The 22,561-nt window shown below is 48.9% G+C and overlaps 2 protein-coding genes across 6 annotated transcripts in view; one reads left to right on the top strand and one right to left on the bottom strand.

Moving 5' to 3' along the window:
* LOC147442542 (RNA helicase family protein) overlaps positions 1–22,561 on the bottom strand; it is a 211,826-nt gene that overhangs the window by 124,610 nt on the left and 64,655 nt on the right. Inside the window, exon 1 of one of the 5 annotated variants that reach the window (XM_086528702.1) lies at positions 10,572–10,624. The exons of the other annotated variants lie outside the window; for them this stretch is intronic. The gene's annotated coding sequence lies outside the window, so the exon portion shown is untranslated. Of the gene's footprint in view, positions 1–10,571; positions 10,625–22,561 lie in introns of those variants that run through there. 5 annotated transcript variants of the gene reach the window in all.
* On the top strand, positions 16,903–17,889 carry LOC147442544 (uncharacterized). Its single transcript, XM_086528703.1, has one exon. It carries the CDS (start codon positions 16,981–16,983, stop codon positions 17,809–17,811), a length of 831 nt encoding a protein of 276 aa, XP_086384829.1. The 5' UTR covers positions 16,903–16,980; the 3' UTR covers positions 17,812–17,889.

Here is a 22,561-nt window from a genome sequence, read left to right as displayed (position 1 = left end):
TGGTTGCACACAGAGCCACAGCAGTAGGGAGCTGGCTTGTGCATAGTGGTCTCTCGGCCGCATGTACAGTCTGTGACTAGTTGGTGGAGAGTCAGCGACACTGTCTTTGGGACTGTCCCTCGGCCCAGCAGGTGTGGCTACGAGTTCTTCGGCTGATGCCTGCCCTCTCCACGGCTCGACAGTACACTTGGGGGACAGCGGCTTGGTCCACCCTCACGGGCCCGGCACTTCACTTTGAGCTATCTTCCACCAGCAGGATGATAGTGATACAGAGGGGGCGACCTACACTCCAGCCTGCTACAGACCTTACTCCACAGGAGTGGTGCAGTGAGAGAGATGAGTGTTGGGAGCTCATCAGCGGCCTAGCTCTCTGGTTCATCTGGCGGGCCCGTTGTTTCCGCATCTTTGAGGCTTGCCCTGTGCCACCAGCAGAGACTGTTCGTGACTTTTGGCTGGAGCTGATCCATACTCTCAGAGGACAGCTTGAGGGACTACAGGGCCGCTCCGACCGCATGCGGGAGCGCCGTGAGGCTTTCCTTCGACTCTGGCGCCCTGGGCCTTTCTACACCATGGTCCAGGGGGTGCTCAAATGGCACTACTGCCCACCTGTGTGGCTTTTCCCTACTCCCATCTCTTGATTTAGCCCCATTGTATATATGTTGTTTTTTCATTGGGAGAGTCTCCCCATCATGCTTGTTGTAGCCCTCTCTTGCAGAGGTGGATGTAGCCCTATGGGCAGTCTTCATTAACTAATAGAAGGATCTTTTTCTCGGAAAAAAAAAAATCTTGCAATTGATGCTTGGATTTGAGAGGCTAAGGGCTGAAATTCAAAAACGCTAGTGGAACTCACGGGTTCTACAAACGTCAACGAGGCTATGACCGATCTGCTATGGTCAACATCGAGGGTGGCTGAAAACTGAAGAACGCTGGCTGATCTGAGCGCTGCATCTTAAAACGCTGGTGTGACTACTGAATCACGACGATATAGCGAGGTAATGGCTGAAAACTGAAAACGCTAGGGCTGATCTGGTATTGCGGGCTGGATCTGGTACTGTAGGCTGATGCTAGGCAAAAATGCGAGGGTTGTTGGAGGTGATGGTGGAAAACACTAGCATGCTCAAGTATTGCAGGTACTTGGTGCTTGTACTGAGGGTACTAACTTGTTACTGAGAAGTGGCTCCTAGGGTCACTTATATATGGAGTTAAAGCTGGGTCGGGCAATGCCAATCAAAACCCACGATTTTAATCGGCTAGCTAAAATGTCACTTATAAGTAAGTTAATGAACTCATTTATAAGAGGTGCTTCACATGCAGATAAACATTTATGTTCGGTACCAATGCATCCTATGGGAACACTCCCCAATGCTTGACACTGGTTCTGCTCATGTGCAATTAGAGGGTATGCAACTAATCTAAGTCCCTGGACATGCATGTCTAGTGTGCAGGCTCACAAGGGTGCCACAACACTTCCTAGGCTGTCCTTAACCCTCGAAATAGGAGTTAGCTTGTCCACATGCACATGAGTTAGATGTGCATGCAACAAGTTGTTTGCATCAAGTATAACACGTGCCTTGTGGATAGGAATAATGGTGTGCACCATCCACTGCGTTGGTAGACCCTCCGCTAATGCCCTATTAAACAAGTAAGCAAGAAAAGGAACTAATGAACCAATATGTAAATGAGGTGCTCACCCTATAACCTTGTGGTCAATTGCTTGCCCGTGTTGGAGGCGGTGGATAGCTCCTCTTATCTTGGACAGGGTAAAGAAGCTAGCAATAGTGACTCCAGTGGCTATTGTATAGGTGGTTCCTGCTATAGAAAAATGGGTGTCCATGTCCGAGGCTCTCTCAAACTCCTCCATGCATTAAGCTCAAGAAGAAAATGGAATACTTCAATCTCATGTGCCTCTCTATATGCCCACCATTTATGGCAAATGAGCCTCACCATCTCTCGTTGTGCCTCTTGCTTTATGACAATCCCAAAGCTCCAGTGTATGGCACTGTGCACTCACCATCATACCATCTATTATGAGGCACGGTCCACTGCCATTGTGTGAAAAAGTGAATCTAACTGTGTAGTAAGAGCATAAATGCGTGTCATAGGATCCATAAGCAAAAGGCTACCATGCGCTCTACTATCATATATGTCCGCAAGATCATGTGTGAAGTAGATGGTTGTAGCAGGCTACAATGTCACTTGCACCAGACACAATTACAATTGGTCTTGGGTGGACTCTCGCCTGGACACGTGGCATGACACACGGAGTGGTGACCAAGAGGACACTGTGGCCAGACCACAGTTTGGAGATAGGCGCAGCTGGACTGTTAGAGATATTTGTGTTAGCCTTTGGCTGCTCTTTATGGGTTGTATATATGCTCAGTTGGTTTTAGTCAATGTATGCTTCCTAGACATCTTGTGAGTCATTGAGTCAAAGAGTCTTGGTGTCCACCCCAGCATTTGCACCTCTGCTCTCTCCTTGCACAGGTGCTTGTGAGTCCTGGGCTTGGAGCTGAGTGTGCTACCATCCAAAGTCTGTACTGGTTCCATGAGTTCGTCGAGCTCCATTGAGTATGGAATCTACTATTGTGTCATTGAGCTTGCTTTGTTCCATTGCTCTAGAGTGTTTTCTTCTTTTTGGAGTGAGGTTTCTGGCATATGGCACTGAGGAGCACCCACATACTTTTTTGGCACGCACTCGGTAGGACTTCAATTGAAGTCTCACTCCGCTGAGTGTACATGGTTGAGGAGCTAACTGGTTAGTCTCTTGCCTGGTCTAGTACACCTTCAGCTTCATCCAACTTGATCTAGCTGATCTTTAATTGGTCTAGCTGGCATAGTCTCCCACCCTGGTCTAATTGGTTTGGCCTAGTCTCTCGCTCTGGTCTAGTCTGCTGGTCTAACTGGTTTGGCCCAGTCTCTTGCCATGGTCTAGTCCATTGGTCTAACTTTTTTGGTCTAGCCTAGTCAAGTATAGTTCAATTGGTCAGTTGGCCTGGTCTAGTGGAGTCCAGTCGATTCAAGAGAAGGTTTAGATACCAAGTTTCTCGAGCACGAATGAAAATGACTCGCTGCTGCTGCTCTATCTCGCCATCGCTCCAATTCCCCCAGCTCCCCCTCATGCTGCCCTGACCCTGCCAGCCCCCCCCCCCCCCCCCCCCCCCCCCCCCCGCCCCCCCCCGAGCTGCCCGCCCGCCCGCCCGCCCCTCATTCCCTGCCCGCAACCTGCCCACCATTCCCCCACTCCCACCTCGTGCTTCCTTCGGTGTTGTTTCCAAGCGGCACCGACTCGCCTTGTCGCTTCATTTCGTTCTCATCGACGCCCTCAACTCCCCTTCGCTCGCCTTTGCAGCAACATACACAGATGGAGGATCCTGCTCCGCCATAGAGGGACTCCACTAAATCCCCCTCGCCCGACCCTGCAGACCCACCATCCGACTTTCTCTTTCCCAAACAAAGCAAGCGAGCTTAGAGGTAGAGGTGATGCGCCTTCAGGCCACCTCTATTATCTGCAAGATTCTCGGCACCAGACCTAGCAGAGGAGAGGTGTGTGATCTCCTCAAGGCCCACCTTCTCGCAGATGTGGGCAAGATCCTCGATGTTCAGCTTCTGGGACATGGTTACTACCGGATAGAGTTTGAGACTCCCGAGATGGCATCCAAGGTCATAGCGATGAGCCCCTTGGCCATCCAAGCAGTTCGAGCTCATTTTCGACAGTGGCGCAACGATTCGACCCAGCTACCGATGTTCTTGTCGAGGAGGCAGACCTTCCCATTTCGGTCTGCTTCCTCGGCTTGAGGAGAGAGCACCTTCCGCTCCTATCCGGGATTGGCTCAAAGATTGGGACCGTCTTGGGGACACCTCGCACGGCACCCTCTGTAGTTACCAAGGCAGTTGCCATTCCCACAGTACGTGTTCTGGTGCGGGACACCCACACCCTCCTGAAGGTCATTCTACTACCTCGGGCGAGTGGTGGTTGGCTCCGCCAGAGCGTGGAGCATTCAGGCCTTCCAAATCACTGTTTCATTTGCCGACACATGGGCCATCTTACGAAGGCCTGTCCACGGAGGAGGCATCGACCTTCACCTTAGGCTCAGCCCCAGCCTACTAGGGCTGGCCAGTATCAGCAGACAGAGTCACAAGATACTCAAGCAGCCTCACCCTCCGAGCCTGGGGCTCAGGCAAAGGAGGGTTGGCAGCAGGTTCGTGGTCCGCGTCGACACGGGCCACCACGTCAACCTGGCCCTCCGGCCAGGTGGTCGCCACGCTCCAGGCCAGCAGCAATGGGTTCCCACTCTCTTCAACAGGACGAGGTCCCTGCTCCACCCTCCACCCCAGCCTCTCCTTCGACAGCTCCTCCTCCCCCCAAGTTCTCCTCAGCCCCTCCCCCCCCCCCTCTCCTTCCGCTGCTCCCCGCCCCCCCCAACTCCTCCATCCCCCACTATCCCCCCCCCCCCCGCTTCCACATCTCCTCCCGCTCCTACCCCGCAGCCGACCCATAGGGTAGGACCTTCCTCGGCTGCTAGGAGATCTCTTGGCAACGCTTTCGCCACGAGTCGCTTGGCAAGAGAGGGACAGTCTTTCTTGCAAACCCCTCTTCTGGTGCAGACGTCTCCCTTTGCAGTAGTTCCTCATGGACTTACTATCTTCGACATTCGTCGTAGGTGGGACTTCTTCGCCTACGACTTCACTCAGTTTCTCGGGGACCCTTCACCAAATTTTGAGGCAGCTTGCTTCAGAGTCCATAAACTGTTCCTTGCAGCTAGAGGGATAGAGGCCCTGGACATAGCGGTTGGCTTCTCTTCTCCCCTATGTGGCACGGAAGTCGACTATGGACTCAGTGATGGAGTGGCTGCAGGCACAGGCCCTCGAGTTCTCTCACCACATGGGAGACCTGAGGGTTACAGACCCGGTACAGACTTTGTGGCCGTTGGCCAAGTTCTCGGTGACACCTCCAGACTCGATAGGATGTAGACACATTGTGGTACACTTCTTCGCCGACACGCAAAGCCCACCATGCTATGTATACATACACGAGGACTCCTGGACAGAGGAGGTTGCCTTGCGCACAGCACGCTCTTCTTGGGCCTTGGCCAGACACTCTTTGCAGTCGCCTGTCTAGGGATGACATTTTTGTGAAACTCATCAAGGAAAAAATCTCTTGTCGCCAAGCTTCGCCACCAACCAAGAGAATTCATGGTCAAGAAGTTGGTGGAGAAGGCTCTCCCAAAGACTTCTCAACAAAAGTTACGGGAGACTCCCCGACCTAAAGCAACTCTGGAAGAGTTTGTCGTTCCTACTGCTAGGATAGAGGGGGCAAGGAGGCCCTCGAGTACAAACCACCTCAATTCTCATGAAAAGTGCCTTTGAGCCCTTGATTTCTTTACGTAGGGAACTGGAAGCACTGAAAAGAGGAGAGGTCATTCTCTCTTCAAAAGGAGAAGTCCCCACACCAGGAAGCTTTAGAGAGAGTTGGAAGAGCTCAAGGCTTAGGAATCGAAGCCCGTAGTCTAGTGTAGCTCATGTCACTCTCTAGGGCATTCTCCACAAGAATGCCCGCGTCAGGCTTATTGCAACTTCTGTGAGAATTTCGAACATGAAGACAAAGATTGTTACTACATGAAGGGATTGCGGCAACTACAATAGAGCCTCGTCCCTACTCTTCAACAAGGATTGGAACCTCTTCAACAAGGGTTGGCACCTGCCTCCAACATGGTTCCCCCCTATGGCCATCCAAATCGCATGCAGCCCCTCAGACCACCTTGTCCCCCGTCTCGTCCATCCAATCGGCCCATTTTCTGCTACAGATACGGGAAATATGGGCACTACCAAAGAAAATGTCATCTGCCAGAAGGGTCTCCTCCTTGCCAACATTGCCCAGACGCCAAGGTTCGCTACAACAAGGACTGTCCAAAGCAGCATGCCTCAACATCTTCAAGCCCGAGTCAAAACCAACAAGAATTCACATTTCCAAAGATTAATTTGATCATAGTTAGCACCATCCCTCAGTCGCCACCTTCTGCTCATGTGGTTACCCCTCAAGACAAGTTGCACCTCGTAGAGGAGCCCGTTGGTGTCCTCACTCGGGCACAGAGGGCAACCCTTAGCCTCAATCTTCCAACAGGTCCAACTCTTTCCGCCCCAATGAATACACCTCTCCCAGTAGCTGACAAGCCATCCACTAGTGCCAAGGGCGGATCTACTTCTCTGCTCTCCAATATTAATGGGGCTTTCTTAGACGCAATCGTTGACCTAGGAACCATAGACAGTATTGATCCATAGAGAAAAACCTACATTAGAAACTATCTTGAAGAATATGTTTTAGTGAGTGTCGCCTGATGACATGCTTTGGCTAGATGTGGGTTTTCAAAGTAACACCCTTGCAATTATTCAATCACTTTACCTTGAAGCGCATCCTAGTGGCGAGCACCTCCCAGGACAGCCATCAGAGTCCTATATGATGTCCTACCATGTTGCTCCCCTCACTGATTATAGAAGCCCTCATCTCACTGTGTCCATCTTAGGGCGGCAATTCTTAGGGTGTAATAGTTGATGGTGGATCTAGCATCAACCTAATGCGTGAGTTCACTATGTTGGTATTAGGTCTCCAACCTACCCAACCCGCCCCATTCACACTTACTTTGGCAGGCCAGAGGGCAGTCTACCCCTTAAGCATAGTGGACAAGGTGCCTCTGCAAGTACAAGACTTCACCTTCAGCTTGGATTTTGGTGTGGATCATCTTCCCAAGGTCGAGGGCAGCTTCCCCTTTGTCATTGGCACACCATGGCTACGACGCAATGTGGATTCATACTCCTGGATCCCCAATGAAACCAATTCACCTCAAAGGGGGGATGGTTCATCATAGTTCGTTGTCCGTGGGGAATCGCAACAGCCCACTCCACTTGACGGATCAGAGAAAGACATGCTTGACTGGTTGGAAGCTACCAAGTCTATGCCTTGCTATGTGGTCTCTATTCAATCCTTGCCTAAGGATACTCCATCTTCCACCGTTCTTCCACTAACTGGCCCCAATGTGCAGCCTAGCCCAGAAGCAGGTGTCGAAAGCATAGAGGCTGAAGACTCAGTTGCTCCTAAAGTGGAAGCCTTTAGGCTTGGTGAGCCTGTAAAGGAACATACAAGAGGAAAGAAATCTCCTTTAGAGGAGTTCACCCAACCCTCAAACTCCAATGTGTTTGACTCTCCGACGAAGGCAAAGCTCACCCCTGTGTCTGATGAACTACCCTTCGACGATATTCCACAAAGATGGCTACAAGAAGCATATGCTGATTTCAATATTAATGAAACACCCACTTACGATATTCAAAGCTCCAAGAAGCCGTAAATTCTTCATCTACAAAGTCAACCTTGCCAGTACCCCCTCCTAACCCAATCAAGGAAGTCAACCTCGGTGACCCTCACAATCCTCAACCCATTCTTTTAGCAACTTGGTTGTGGGATCACCATGCGCTGCTCGACAGTGATTTATTTTGTGCACTCTTTCAAGGATATTTTTGCCTGTTCTTGCCAAGATTTGGAAGGGATTCCACCAGAGCTAGGAGTCCACACTATCCCTCTGGTCGAGGGGGCTAAGCCCGTCAGAGGCCAAGCTTACAAGCTCAACCCCAAGTATACAGAAGCTATCAAACTCGAGCTTGAGAAAATCAAACAAGCAGGTATCATTGTGCCCATGGAGCACTCCAAGTGGCTGTCACCGATGGTGATAGCTCCCAAGAAGCAGTCCAATAAAATCCGGGTGTCGACTATCGCACTATGGACAAGGTGACAATCCCTGATGACTTTCCAATACTTCACTGAACGCCTACTAGAAGATGTGGCTGGGCACATACTCTACAGTTTTATGGATGGCTTTAGTGGCTACAATCGGTTGGGCATTCACCCTGCTAACCAGGTCAAGACAACTTTTGTGACTCCATGGCGCACGAATGTCATTTGGGCTGGAAAGCGCCCCACCTTCCTTTAATCGTATGGTCTACATCATCTTTTGTCCTCTGCTCATTGATCATCTTCAAATCTTCATGGACAACCTCTGAACATTCTCTGGTGCTCATTGTTCCACCCAAATTGAAAATTTGGAGGAGCACCTAGCTCAACTCTCCACCGTGTTCCGCAAGTGTCGAGAGGCGCCCCTTAAGCTCAATCCTAACAAACGTCACTTTTTGGTCACTCAAGATACGCTCTTAGGTCATGTAGTGTCTGCTAAAGGTTTAACTCCTGACGACCTGATAAGATAGTGGCCATTCTAAGGTTGCCTCTCCCGATCAACCCCAAAGGTGTTCAAAGCTTTGTAGGACATACAGGTTATTATCGCAAGTTCATTCTCATGTATGAAGATGTTGCCAAGCCCCTAACCCGTCAAACTAGTTCTGTTGTAACCTTTCAGTGGTCCAAGGCTAAGGCCCAAGCTTTTGTCTATCTCAAGAAGCGTTTCACTCAATCACCTATTTTAGTTGCCATTGATTGGTTTCTCACTTTTCATGTACATATCGATGCTAGTCAGACTGTTGTTGGCATTGTTCTGACTCAATCTAGCAAAGAGTTTAACCTAGATCAACCCATTCACTATGTGAGTACGCTGCTCATCAAGGCCAAGCACAACTACAGCACAACAGAGAGGAAAGGTTTAGCTATTGTTTATGCACTACAAAAATTCCGCCATTGTATATTGGATGCACACTTCACAATTCTGATCATGTTTTGCGTTGTCTATTGAATAAGCCACAAGTTGCACGCCAAGTTTGGTGGTGGCTACCTCTATTTCAGGGGGTTGATTTCAAGGTGGTCCTTCGCCCCAGCAAGGACCATTTCATTGCTCACCATCTCTCCAGGGTACAAACACGTGCAAGAGATTTTACCCCAAGGAGTGGTACGGTTAACAACCTTGGACGGTGTTCCTCTGCCCCTAGTACATGGATGCAGAGTTAAGTGCTATCACCACGCCACTTGAGCTCTCCTAGCTCATAACCTCTCCAAATATGGACCTTGCAAATGAAGCATCTACCGTAGTCAACCATCTCAGCCAGCTCTTTGTGTTAACTGCGTATTTCTTCTCCTAAAATGGGTCACTTTGACTTCTTGCTATTGTATTCAATAGCACCCTTCACCCCTTTCTGTAGCTCATTGTGTTGAATCTACTCTTACCGATTTATGTTATGTTGTTCCTCCAAACTCTGTGCATTTCTGTGTTTTATGAATGTTTGACACATCTTAGCAAAGTCTCTCTGTTAATCAACTCCTCGTGAACATCTTGTGGCACTCCTATTGTGATCTCCTAGCTTTCACATGTGCACACTCTCTGGCTCCTCTTTGGCACTAACATAAATTTTCTTACCACCCTACACTAGCAAGTCTCACATTTTAATGAGTTCACAATTGTCGGTGTATCAAGGGGTATCTCAAACACAAATGATTATGAAAAGTTCTTTGCTGCACAATTTCCTCCTCTTTCACACTCAGATGCCTCAAATAATTGTCCTCACCATGTTACCTCGCCCCTGCCATTCCTCACTCTCACCATTAGCCCTTACATTTCATCCCTCGCCCTTGCCCAGTTCCTAGCCGTTGGCCCTTCAATTTAAGTCTTTCGCCCTTGCCCAAAAGATTCTCGCCTTTGGCCTTTATGTCTCGCCTTACTTTCGACCTTCACCTTTGGCCCTTAGCCCTTAGCCTCGCCTGGTCCCTCACCTTTGGTGCTTGGCCTTTAGTCTCTCGCCCTTGGCTGTTCACCCTTAGTCTTTAGCCCTTAGCCTTGCCCACGCCTTTGGCTTTTAGCATTTGCCTTTGGCCTTTAGCCTTTAGTCTCTCGCCTTTGGCCTTAGCCCTTGGCCTTCTTGCCCAGTCCCTCGCTTGTGGCCTTTAGCCTTCAATCTCTCTCCTTTGGCCCCTATCCTTCAGTATGTAGCCTTGGCCTGTCGCCCTTGGACCTTAGCCCCCACCCAGGCTGCCATGGTCATTCGCATCATCGAAGCTGCTTGCCATTGGTCCCCTCTCTCGCCCCTCACCGCTTCCTCACCAATTGCCTCTAGCCCATCGCTTCCTCGCCATTCGCCCTTTGCTAGATTGTTACCAGTGGCCTTAGTATAACAAACAATAATCCTACATGGCACTTTTCGGCCTAGTACAGATTCTAATTATTTAACCAGTCCAGCAACTTTGAAACGTACAAACTGGCTCTCTTTTGCCACAATAAGCACTCAGTGCAGGTACAAGAATCTCGTGGCATCTTGGTCTCTGACAGTCTCCCAGCACGCAAAGCAAAGACAAGGCCAAGCACAAAGACAAGACCAGAGGCTGAGAAACTGCAGACACAGACAATTTTTATGAGCAAACTTAGCGGGTTTTGATTAGGTGACTGGCTATGGGTTCAAATATATGCACGACATTGTGGAATGTGTGTACCACTGATACAGTTCCATTGAGGGGCATTAGTCTACCGTGAAAACCAGTTTTGAGTGCATTTGCTGATATTTTGATACAATAGAATTAGCCTCCCAACCCAGTTTGGTTATTGCACGCACTAAAATCATAAAACATGGAAACAAGAAGCAACAGCTACCCTCCGATCGGGAAACGTCAGACTCTTCCTCAGATGGCAGCAGTGATGACAGGTCCAACAACGAGCCTAGTTCCGAGCAACTGTCCAATAAAGAACATTCAGAAGCGGATTAGCCCCGGTCGACAACAGCCCTCACTGAAAAAATTGCAGCACTACAGTTGCCTCGACCCTCAGGTGCGCTCTCTCAGATGCCACTGCTGATGGTCAATCACCTACAAATACCTCTAAAGGATATTTTCTCTCAGCAGCAGCTGGTTTACCTTGGTATTAACCAGCTTGCACAGGCATATCTAGCTGGAAATATTTCAAGTACTAAACTGTGTGCGCTGCTTCTGACTTTTCCGAAGCTAAAAGGGGCGACTCTTACAATAGAGGATGTCGGGAGAGCTATGGGGACGACCAGCACCCGTACCTTTGCCTACCACGAAAACATTCTCAAATCTATCTGCTGTGGATATTGCTAGTGCTTGCGGAGAGTTGTGCATGTGGACAAGCTAACTCCTACCTCTAGGGTTTAGGACAGCCTAGGAAGTGTTATGGCACCCTTGTGAGAGTGTACGCAGGACGTGCACTTAGATTAGTTGCATACCCACTGATTGCACATGAGCACAGCCAGTGTCCGCTAGTTGTAGGCACTGGGGAGTGTTCCCATACAATTGCATTAGTACTCAGCCTAGGTATTCACCTGCATGTGAAGCACCTCTTACAAGTGAGTTCATTAACTTAATAATAAGTGACATTTTAGCCAGCCAATTAAAATCGTGGGTTTTTATTGGCATTGCCCGACCCAGCTTTAATTCCATATATTAACTTCTCGATAATAAGTCAATGCCCTCACTACAAGCACCAAGTACCTGCAGTACCTTAGCATGCTGCTGTTTCTTACCAACACATCCAGCACCCATGGCGTTTGTGCCTAGCATCAGCCTGCAGAACCAAATTCAGCCCACAGTACCAGATCAACCCTAGCGTTAGAAGTTTTCAGCCATAACCTCGCCGTACCATCGAAGATCCAAGTCACACCAATGTTTTCAGATTCAGCCCTTAGATCAGCCAGCGTTTTCAGTTTTCAGCCCACCCTTGACTTTAGCCATAGTAGATCAGCCATAACCTCGTCGATGGCTGCAAATCCCATCACTTCCACTGGCGTTTTGCATTTCAGCCCACCCTCGACGTTAGCCATAGTAGATCAGCCATAACCTTGTCAACGGCTGCACATCCCATCAGTTCCACCAGCATTTTCGCATTTCAGCCCTTAGCCTCTCAGATCCAAGCATCCAATCAAGATCCCATCAGCTTCTCAACATCTAGGACCATTGTATCAACATTTGTGCAATCTAAACCAATCACCCTAGGAAGGGAATTTGAGACCCCCTCTACTGTTAAGTCTCCTTTCACTCTCTCTTTCACTCATAGAATCTTCACTTCTTCCTGGATAAGATCCCCTTCCAGATCCTACAAAGCCATGCCCACCTACTAGCACCTTCTTTACCACTGAGATGGTAAAGAGAGCCATTGACAGGATGAGGACTACCAAGGCATATGATCATGATGGTCTAGTAGTAGAGCACTTTACACATGCTAGAGATACCTTGGTAGAGGTTCTTGCAGTATTGTTTAATCGTGCCATGTGTGAGGGGTTACCTGAGACTTGGAGGTTGTCTACTATTGTGTCTATCTTCAAAGTAGGTAATCCTACAAAGCCTGGGAATTACCGCACTATTATGGTTGGGCACACATTGGCATGGTTGTATGTATCCATTCTTGAGCAGCAATTGAGTAATTGGGCAGAGGCTGAGGGTGTACGAGCAAAGGGCCAAGCCGATTTCAGGAGGGGTTTCTCCACTCTTGATTATATTCTGACACTCAGAGCCATCATTGAGGAGGGCAGGTCACATGGGAGACGGATTTTGAAGCTTTGTGGATTTCTGCAAAGCATTTGACATGGTATCGAGAGCTTGATTGATGCACAATCTGCAGGAGATGGGGGTGCACATAGTGTTGATTTGGGGGATTATGGCTCTATACAGATCAGTGATGGGACATGTACGGACCCCGGAGGGGATGTTTGATTTAGTTCACTCCACCATTGGGGTGAAACATGGTTGCCCATTGTCTCCTATTCTAATTGATATGTATGTTGATGAGGTGTCTGATTACACTGTCAGAGAGGGTGATAGAGGTGCCAAGTGGCAGGGACGTGGATCCCATTGTTGCTATATGATGATGATATTGTGTTGATCTCTGACTCACCAGAGGGTATGCAACAACAATTGGATGCATTACACAATTTTGCAGAGAATAGTGGATTGTCTGTAAACCTTGGTAAAACCAAGGTTATGGTGTTTAACACCACACCACACTGGATCAGGAGATCAGCACCGACTTTCACATATGGTCAAGAGATTGTAGAGTATACAGATGCATACACTGACTCTTGGGGTTGTCTTCACTCGGCCGAGGTTTTCTTTGGGGAGAGCAGCAGAGACTAGACTGACTAGAGCTTTTGCGGCATTGGGAGGCTTGGAGAGGATGTATTCGCAGGTTCAACTCAAGGAACCTCGGACAAAGTTATGGCTCTTTGATACTATAGTTGCCTCAGCTATCTTGAATGGGGTGCAGATATAGGGACCTTCTGTAGGCCAGGATGGTTGGAGACGTATGGAGAGGCCCTTGGTATCTATGATCTCTCAGAAGATCAAAGCCAAGGCCTTTGTACCCCAGGCTATCATTCGAGCACAGCTAGCTGCCTCTCCTATGGAGATTGAGGCGCTTACCAGACCAATCTCCTTTGTGCACAACTTGTGGGATACTAACAGGGACAGATATGCTAGACTAGCCCTTGAATCTTCCAGACAGTTAGCTCTTCAAGGGGACACTTCATGCTGTTATGCACAGATGACATCATGGTTTCAGACACATGGCTTCACCATGGACATGCTGCCCCCTTTTCAGTACTCTCTTCAGGCACCCTCGATGGCTCTTACACGGGTGGAGATTACTAGACTCATTTGTCACGACCTAATCCAATTGGATACCAGGAGGACATGGATAGAGCCACCAACAGGAGTTGGGCACGAAGATGGCTTTCTTTAGAGAGCATCTTCTTTACCTCACAGGAGATGGGTTTGTGATTCGACCCAGCTACATGGACACACATATGTCTCATGGTTTGCGGTGTGCCATTGGTCAAATACGCACATCTTCACATCAGCTGTAGATCGAGACTGGTAGATTCAAAGGGAGAACATCACATATCAGGATATGCCGCTTATGCCAGCTAGAGTGAGAGACAGAGCCACATTACATATGTCATTGCACAGTGTACTATGAGATGAGATACAGGACCGTTTCCATTGCTTATTCAGAGAGGGTTTCGGTCCTTTCTCTAGGGTCATGAATTATGAGGATCAAAGATGTCTTGGGCTATATCTACTTGAGTTACACATATATAGAGCCACTTTATTGGGGAGAGATAGAGAGAGACAGACCCAGAGACACATACAGATTTCTTTTCACTAGATATGGGACGGCCAGAGGAGCAGCCATCACTGCAGAGCTCGGCCCACATTCATTCGACCACTACCGGCACTCTCATCAACCGAGCGCTAGAGCTACGGAGATCCAGACGGCCACGATTGAGGAGAGGGGCTACACAGCATCGAAGGAGACTACAGCAAAGGATTCGATCCATACTCTCCCGACATCCAGAGTGCAGATGAGGATGGATTCTAGTAGTAGTATCTTTGTTCTAGTTCTTTTGTACCCATACATGGTAATGGATTCACCATTTTGTAACAGATTGGCCTCATAGGTCATTTTAGCCTTTTGAAGACGTTAATATAACATTTCATTTCATTTCACCATAGCAAGAGGATCTATTGTAGTTTTGTGGATTTCCACAAAGCTTTTGACACAGTGCTGAGAGCCAGACTTATACGCAGATTACAGGACATGGGTGTGCCTATAGAGCTGATATGGGGTATTTTGGCTTTATACAGGACAGTGATGGGGCGAGTACCCACTACTAAGGGAATGTCTGCAATGGTCCACTCCAGTATTGGAGTGAAGCAGGGATGCCCCCTATCTCCGACTCTTTTTGGGATATATGTGGATGAGTTTTCAGACTATGTACAGGGATAGGGAGACAGAGGGGCTCAGCTAGAAGGGACATGGATTCCCTTGTTACTATATGTTGATGATATTGTGTTGATTTCAGACTTTCCAGAGGGGATGCAGCGTCATTTAGATGCTTTGCACACATTTGCTCATGACAGTGGATTATCTGTCAACCTTGGGAAAACCGAGGTTATGGTTTTCAACACCACACTACATTGGGTCAAGAGGTCAGCATCCACATTTACGTATGGCCATGAGACTGTGGAGTACGCAGATGCATACACCTATCTTGGGGTAGTCTTCAGTGGACCGGTGTTTTCACTGAGGAGAGCATCAGAGACTAGACTGACGAGAGCCTATGCAACCTTGGGAGGATTGGAGAGGATGTGTTCGCAGATTCGATTTCAGGAACCGCGAACAAAGCTCTAGCTTTTTGACACTCTAGTAACTTCAGCTATGCTCTAAGGAGTTCAAGCATGGGGACCCTAAATAGACCATCATGGGAGATCTGGCAGCACAGATGGATGGAGATATATGGAGCGGCCTCTGGTCTCTATGATCCCTCAGATGATTCGGGCTAAGGCCTCAGTGCCGCATGAGATTATAAGAGCGGAGCTAGCTGCCCCCCCCCCCTCGCGGTCAAGGCATTGACTAGATCAATATCCTTTATACACAGTTTATGGGACCTCCCCAGAGATAAATATACTCGGCTTGCCCTGGAGTCATCTCGACAACTAGCACTACAAGGCGATACAGCATGTTGGTATGGACAGATGACAGCGTGGTTTCAGCATGGATAGATTGCCTCCATTTCAGTACCTCCCGGATGCACCCTCCATGTCTCTCACACGGACAGAGATCACCAGACTCATACGTCAGAATCTGATTCAGCTAGTTACTAGGAGCACATGGATACAGCCAGATACATATAGCCGACACAGGATTTGGGCACGAAGATGGCCTTCTACAGAGAGCATCTTCTCCAACTCACGGAGGACGGTTTTGTGACTAGGCCTGCATACATGGATACACACTTATCTGATGGGATACGATGCGCTATTGAGTAGATACGCACATCCTCACATCAGCTCCAGATTGAGACTGGCCGATTCGAGGAGTACGAGGAGGGGCCAGGATATGTCACTCGTGTCGCTTAGAGCCAGAGACAGAGCTGCACTACACATGTCATTGCCCGGCGTATTGTGAGATACAAGGCCGCTTCCATTGTCTATTCAAAGAGGATTTTGGACCATTTTCTAGAGTCATGCAATACGAGGATCAGAGATATCTCGGATTGTTTCTACTAGAGCTGCGCAGACTTAGGGAGAGCCTGTTGAGGACATCAGGGGAGAGACAATCTCAAAGACGAATCACAGATTTCTTTACACCAGCCAGGGCAGAACCAGAGGAGCAGTCATCACAGCAGATCTCAGAGCCCACCCACACTAGAGGTACGTTGGTTGATTTAGCTATTGAGCTAGTCAGATCCAGATGTCCACGACTCCGGGGGGTCCCCCACCATCGACGAAGGCTACAGCGCAGACAATCCAGATTACTATAGCTCGACATGCAAGATGCCCAGTCAGAGTACTAACCATGGAGGATATTGATGAGATTCGACAACGACCGATGAATGATTTCATTTGAGCCCACCACCTCCCTCCCTCTATCTATTTTCAGTTCCGAATCAGCTTTACATTCATTTCCTTAGTGTTTTAGTGTTTTAGTTTTAGTTTTTAGTTCTTTGTACTTTCCGTACTCAGCCATGGTATCACATTCACCAATTGTAACTTTCTCGTCTCATAGGTCATTTTGGCCTTTCAAAGACGTTAATATAACATTTCATTTCATTTCATCTCTCTCTCTCTCTCTCTCTCTCTCTCTCTCTCTCTCTCTCTCTCTCTCACATGGGTCTCTCACATGGGTCTCTCACTGTTTTTAGGGTTTCGTCACTTCTTCTTTGCTATTTTTAGGGTTTCGAAATTGTCTTTTGGCTGTTTTTAGGGTTGTCACTGTTTTTTGCTGTTTTTTAAGGTTTTGTCCCCATTTCTTGCTGTATTTTAGGATTTTGCCACTGTTTTTTGCTGGTTTATAGGGTCAAATCTGTGTTTTGCTGTTTTTTGAGGTTTCACAAGCATTTCTTGCTGTTTTTTAGGGTTTCTTATATTTTTTTGTTGTTATAGACTCTCTCTCTCTCTCTCAATCATGGGAAGCGTTGAAGAAGTGCCAACGGTTTTCCCCCACGTGGAAGAAGACGCATCCCTCATCGGCCACCCACAAAGCCTCTTTCATGCGGACAGGGAAAAGGATGTCGACAATAGAGAAGGAAATGAGAGAATGGGGAAACGAAGTTGAAGAGTGGAGGAAGGAGAGGAGCACTATTCTTCAAAGATGGACCGAAGAAAGAAATGGCATGTGTAGGAGGATCGCTTCGCTCGAGGAGAAAGTGGTCATCCAAGATTCCATCATCCGAAATCTACAAGCAAAAAGTGGGCAACTCGAAGAAGGCGAAATTCAGTCATCCATGATGGAAGAATTGAATACCATGAGAGAAGAAATACAGGTTATCAAGGAAGGTGAGGAGAAAAAGTCACGGGCTGCAGTCATCTCCGCATCACAAAAGAAAGTAGAGGAGGCCGAAAAATGGATTGAGGTTGCCAAGAAAGGGAAAGGTAAGGAAGCTCCTTGTACACCCACTCTTATTAACATGACCCTCGTAGAGGAACAGAGGAGGATGCGGGCTCTACATGTGAGAGAAACTGGCCTCAAGGACATAAACAATGTGGAAAAAGAGGTCACAAGCCTCACATCCATGATGGGGGTGGACAAGCCTTCACACACAAAGGCATGGAGAGTGGGCGAGAAGAGTGATGGCCCGGGAGAATCTTCAAAAGGGAGAGCTCTCATACTACGCTTCCCCTCCTTGGAAGAGAAGAAGGAATTCTTGAGAAAGAGGCCTACTCTCAAGAAGACATGTATTTTTTTCGGTGATGATCTCACTCTCTCACAGCTTGCGCATATGAGAGAGGTAATGCTAGAGATTACGGCGGCAAGGGAGAAGGGAAACATGGCCTTTTACAGAGATGGTCGGGTGGTGATTGTAGAGCGGCGCTCTACATGACGGTGTGAGACCTATGGGACCACACTGAAGACGGCTACTTGGAATTGTAATCGATCTATGAGATTGGACGTTGGTGCCTTTGAGGACAGTTTCAGAGACAGGGACATTGTTTTCTTCTAAGAGACGCATCAGGCCCCCGAACAGCTTATGCCACATGTGGTGGGATACAGATGGGAGACAGCCCACAGGACAGTCGCGAGATCTGAGCATGGGAGTAGAGGTTCAAGAGGAGTAGCAGTGCTATTTAAAGAGGAGTAGCAGTGCTATTAAGGGAGGAGTTACAACCACTACTACATATCGTATGGAGAGATGATCATGCTAGATACTTGTGGGTGAGGCTGAGAGCTGACACAGGCCGATTTCTATACATTGCCATATGTTACTTCCCCCAAGTACGTTAGTATATGCTGCATCCAGAGGACAATCGCCTTTCTCTATACTAGATGATGATATATGGGAGTTTTCTAAGGATGGTGATATCATCCTCCTAGGGGACTTCAATGCCCAAACAGGCGACTCTCAGACAGTCTTCTACGACACTTCAGATGAGATGCTTAGAGCGTTGGATGTGGGTGAGTTGGGGCTTGACAGATGCTCACATGACAGAGAGCAGACGGAGTATGGGAGAAACCTCACGAAGATGACGACTGCACATGGGTTAGCCATCCTTAATGGCTTACAGCGATTTCCTGTAGCAGCCGGTTTTACATGCTTTCTACACGGACACGGGGCCAGTACAGTGCACTATGTTATGGCACAACCGAGCTTTATTCCTTGTATTCAGGATTTCATAGTGGGAGCTAGACCAGTGGGCGTAGCAGTGGATAATGCACTTTTGACATTTTCTGTTTCATTTCAGTATAGTACAGCCCAAACATTAGGAGGTAGGTCATATACCCGTTATACATTTACACCAGGGACTGACTCAGTTTTTACAGAGGAGATCTATAGCCGTCTATGCACAGCTGGTCTTGGCCTCTCAGGGAGGAGCGCACCACTTTACTGACTGAGACACTGCATGGTGCAGCATCAGAGGCATACCCACACACTCAGCCGGATCGGAGGTGATATTCTGGGAGCATGCCCCAGGATCGTTGGTATGATGAGGAGTGCAGAGAGATGAGAGCCCAGCTTCAGAGGGATATTCTTTTAGGAGTCATCACTTACAAACAATCCCGGATTACTTCCTGACGCCTTGTGCGACGGAAGAAACGAGCTTACTTGGCCCACATGGAGCGAGACCTGTATCAATTGTTCTTAAGTAGAGACTCAAGAGAGGCACATTGATTCTTTCATGAGCACTACCCTCCCCCAGTGATTACTTCTCCTGATGTGTGGAGCAAGTATACCTCATCGTTATATACGTTTGCTGGACAAGACCCGCTTGCAGATCCTACAAAGCCATGCCCACCTACCCGCACCTTCTTTACCACTGAGATGGTAAAGAGAGCCATTGACAGGATGAGGACCAGCAGGGCATATGATCATGATGGTCTAGTAGCATAGCACTTTATACATGCTAGAAATATGCTGGTAGAGGTTCTTGCACTGTTGTTCAATCGTGCCATGTGTGAGGGGTTACCTGAGACTTGGAGGTTGTCTACTATTGTGCCTATCTTAAAAGCAGGTGATCCTACAGAGCCTCGGAATTACCACACTATTATGGTAGGGCACACATTGGCACTGTTGTATGCATCTATTCTAGAGCAGCAGTTGAGTAATTGGGCAGAGGGTGAGGGTGTACGAGCAAAGGGCCAGGCCGGTTTCGGGAGGGGTTTCTCCACCTTGATCATATTCTGACACTCAGAGCCATCATTGAGGAGGGCAAGCCACATGGGAGACGGATTTATTGTAGCTTTGTGGATTTCCACAACGCATTTGACATGGTACCGAGAGAGCTCGATTAATGCGCAGATTGCAGAAGATGGCGGTGCCCATAGTGTTGATTTGGGGGATTATGGCTCTATACAGATCAGTGATGGGACATGTACACACTCCGAAGGAGATATCCGTCTCCTACTCTATTTGGTATGTATTTTTTTTTTTTCCGAGAAAAAGATCCTTCTATTAGTTAATGAAAACTGCCCATAGGGCTACAACCACCTCTGCAAGAGAGGGCTACAATAAGCATGATGCTCCCAATGAAAAAACAGCATATATACAATGAGGCTAAATCAAGAGATGGGAGGAGGGAAGAGCCACACAGGTGGACAGTAGTGCCATCTGAGCACCCCCTGGACTATGGTGTAGAAAGGCCCAGGGCGCAAGAGTCGAAGGAAAGCCTCGCGGCGCTCCCGCATGAGGTCGGAGCTGCCCTGTAGTCCCCCAAGCTGTCCTCTGAGAGTATGGATCAGCTCTAGCCAAAAGTCACGAATAGTCTCTTAGTATATGACGTCCCTGTCGAACAGTGTACTGAAAGAACACGACTCCTGGGTGGTCTGCAGAAGAGAAGGGGTCCCTCCATAGCCACTCACCAGGATCCCACTATACTCGTGCCAACGGACAACACTCCCAAGCCCATAGCCTCCAATGTCCTGTCTCAAGAACTGTTGGGTCAGGGTATATGACGCAGGTCCGCCCACTGATGCCCACTACTCGGATCCTCTGAAAACAGCACTCTGCTACCTGCGGGGCCTCTACTGCAACTCGCTGTAATCGTCCCCCACCCTGAAGCTCGAAGAACAGGGCTGAGACAGACTCTGAGCAGGCCCTGACTGAAATGAGAACCTCCAGTCGTGTGAAGGCTCCCATCCACCGGGGTGCTACTGGCTCGAGAGGCGTGAGCCACTCAGCTGGAACTGACTCGAGATGTCCTGACACATGCTCTGCACCCTCTCATGCCCTGTATCTGGAAACCCTGCACCTCCTCTGACAAACCTGCGAACTCTAGCCAGTCACCTAGAGAGCGCGCTGGACCTACTGCCATGGGACCCCAAGAAACATGAGGCCGACTACCAACCAAGTGGCCTCTCTGAGTGCTAACCATGGGGTTCCATACGAGGGGCTGCCGTAGGCGCTCCTCCGTGCACATCGGCTGTCTCTGCTCTAGGCCACGCCGTAAGACCTCCCAAGATCGAAGCAAACTCACAGTGAAACGGTCCTCCAGTCACCTGCTCAAACCAACTCGGCGCATCTCTGTAAAGATCCATCTGGTCGAAGGTTGCCAAGGGCCTCCTGACTGAGGCACCCTGGCACGAAGCCTCTGCAGCAAGAACTCCTTCCAGGGCTCCTCTCCTGGAAGAAGTCCTCTTACTACGAACTTCCCAAGAAGGGCTCTGCTCTGCTATGCTGGATCAATGATCCCAAGCCCTCCCTGAGAACAAGGAAGTGTGATGACCGACCAAGCCACCTTGGCTCGGGCAATCTGAGTGTCACGTCCTGACCAAAGGAAGTTCCCGATCAGCCTCTCCACCTGGCTGATACAAGAACTCGAAAAGATCCAGCAAGAAGTGATGTACCACATAGTCACCAACAACACCTTGTTCGCAACTACTACTCTACCAAGCCCTCCCTGAGAACAATGAAGTGTGATGACCGACCAAGCCACCTTGGCTCGGGCAATCTGAGTGTCACATCCTGACCAAAGGAAGTTCCTGATCAGCCTCTCTACCTGGCTGATACAAGAACTCGAAAAGATCCAGCAAGAAGTAATGTACCACATAGTCGCCAACAACACCTGGTTGGCAACTACTACTCTACCAGCCAGCGAAAGTCGTGGTGAGCTCCAATGTAGCAGCTTTCTCCTGATGGACAGGAGAAGAGGAGCAATCTACTGCTCGGGGGATAAGTCCAAACCAACCTGACAACCCAAGTACCAAACTGCAGTCCCTGGGGGAATCCACCTCAAACCCTCTCCTAGCATCCAATTTGGCACAGGAGCACTGCCAACCGAGAAAGCCACTGTCTTTCTCCAGTTGATCAGTGCGCCCGATGCACAAAAGAAGGTCTCCAAAGCCTGCTCACATCTGTGCAGATTGGCCTCCTGGCCCTCTAAGTACAAGGCTGAGTCATCGGCAAACTCAGCGTCCAGTAGCTCATCTCCCCGAATAGGGAGTGCTAAGCTCCTTATACCAACCTGCTCTGACACCAAAAATCTGCTCATCGCCTCCGCATAGAACAGAAAGAGAAAGGGGGCAAGAGGACAACCCTGTCTGACCGAGCATGTGAGCATGAAGCGCTCACCTCTACCTCCTGCCAAAAGCACCTGACTGTGAGCCTGTCTATACAAAGCTGACACCCCTCTGATCAAAGCATCTGAGAAGCCCATCCCGCGTAGAGTGCCCTTTAGAAAGTCCCAGTCAACTCTGTCGTATGCCTTCTCAAAATCGAGAAGAAGAATCACAAGGTCCTCCCCACGGAGCCGTGCCAGGGCAGAAGCCTCCCAGAAAGTGAAGATGTTGTCAAGGATACTGCGTTCCTTGATAAAACCTATCTGAGTCCCATGTATAAGGCTCTTCAAAAGTGGCTGAATCCTCAAACTCAGAGCCTTGGCAAGAATTTTGTAGGCTGAGTTGAGGATGGTGATGGGGCGCCACTGTCGAATGTCATCCAAGGAGCCACCCTCCTTTGGAATGAGGTAAATCAAGCCCTCACTCATGCTATCAGCCATCACTCCTGTGTGCAAAATGTACTGAAAGGCACTACACAGATCCGGGCCAAGCAGGTCCCAGTACTCAAAGAAAAAGCTGGGAGTCAGCCCATCCTCACCTGGACAGCCACCACGAGGGAGGGCCCTAAGAGCCGTGTGCAG

This window comes from Adiantum capillus-veneris, chromosome 14 (genome assembly GCF_014529385.1).
Source record: "Adiantum capillus-veneris isolate H3 chromosome 14, ASM1452938v2, whole genome shotgun sequence".
Lineage (NCBI taxonomy): Eukaryota > Viridiplantae > Streptophyta > Polypodiopsida > Polypodiales > Pteridaceae > Adiantum > Adiantum capillus-veneris.
Note: the sequence above shows the minus strand (reverse complement) of the source record. Positions and strands in the feature narration are given on the sequence as shown.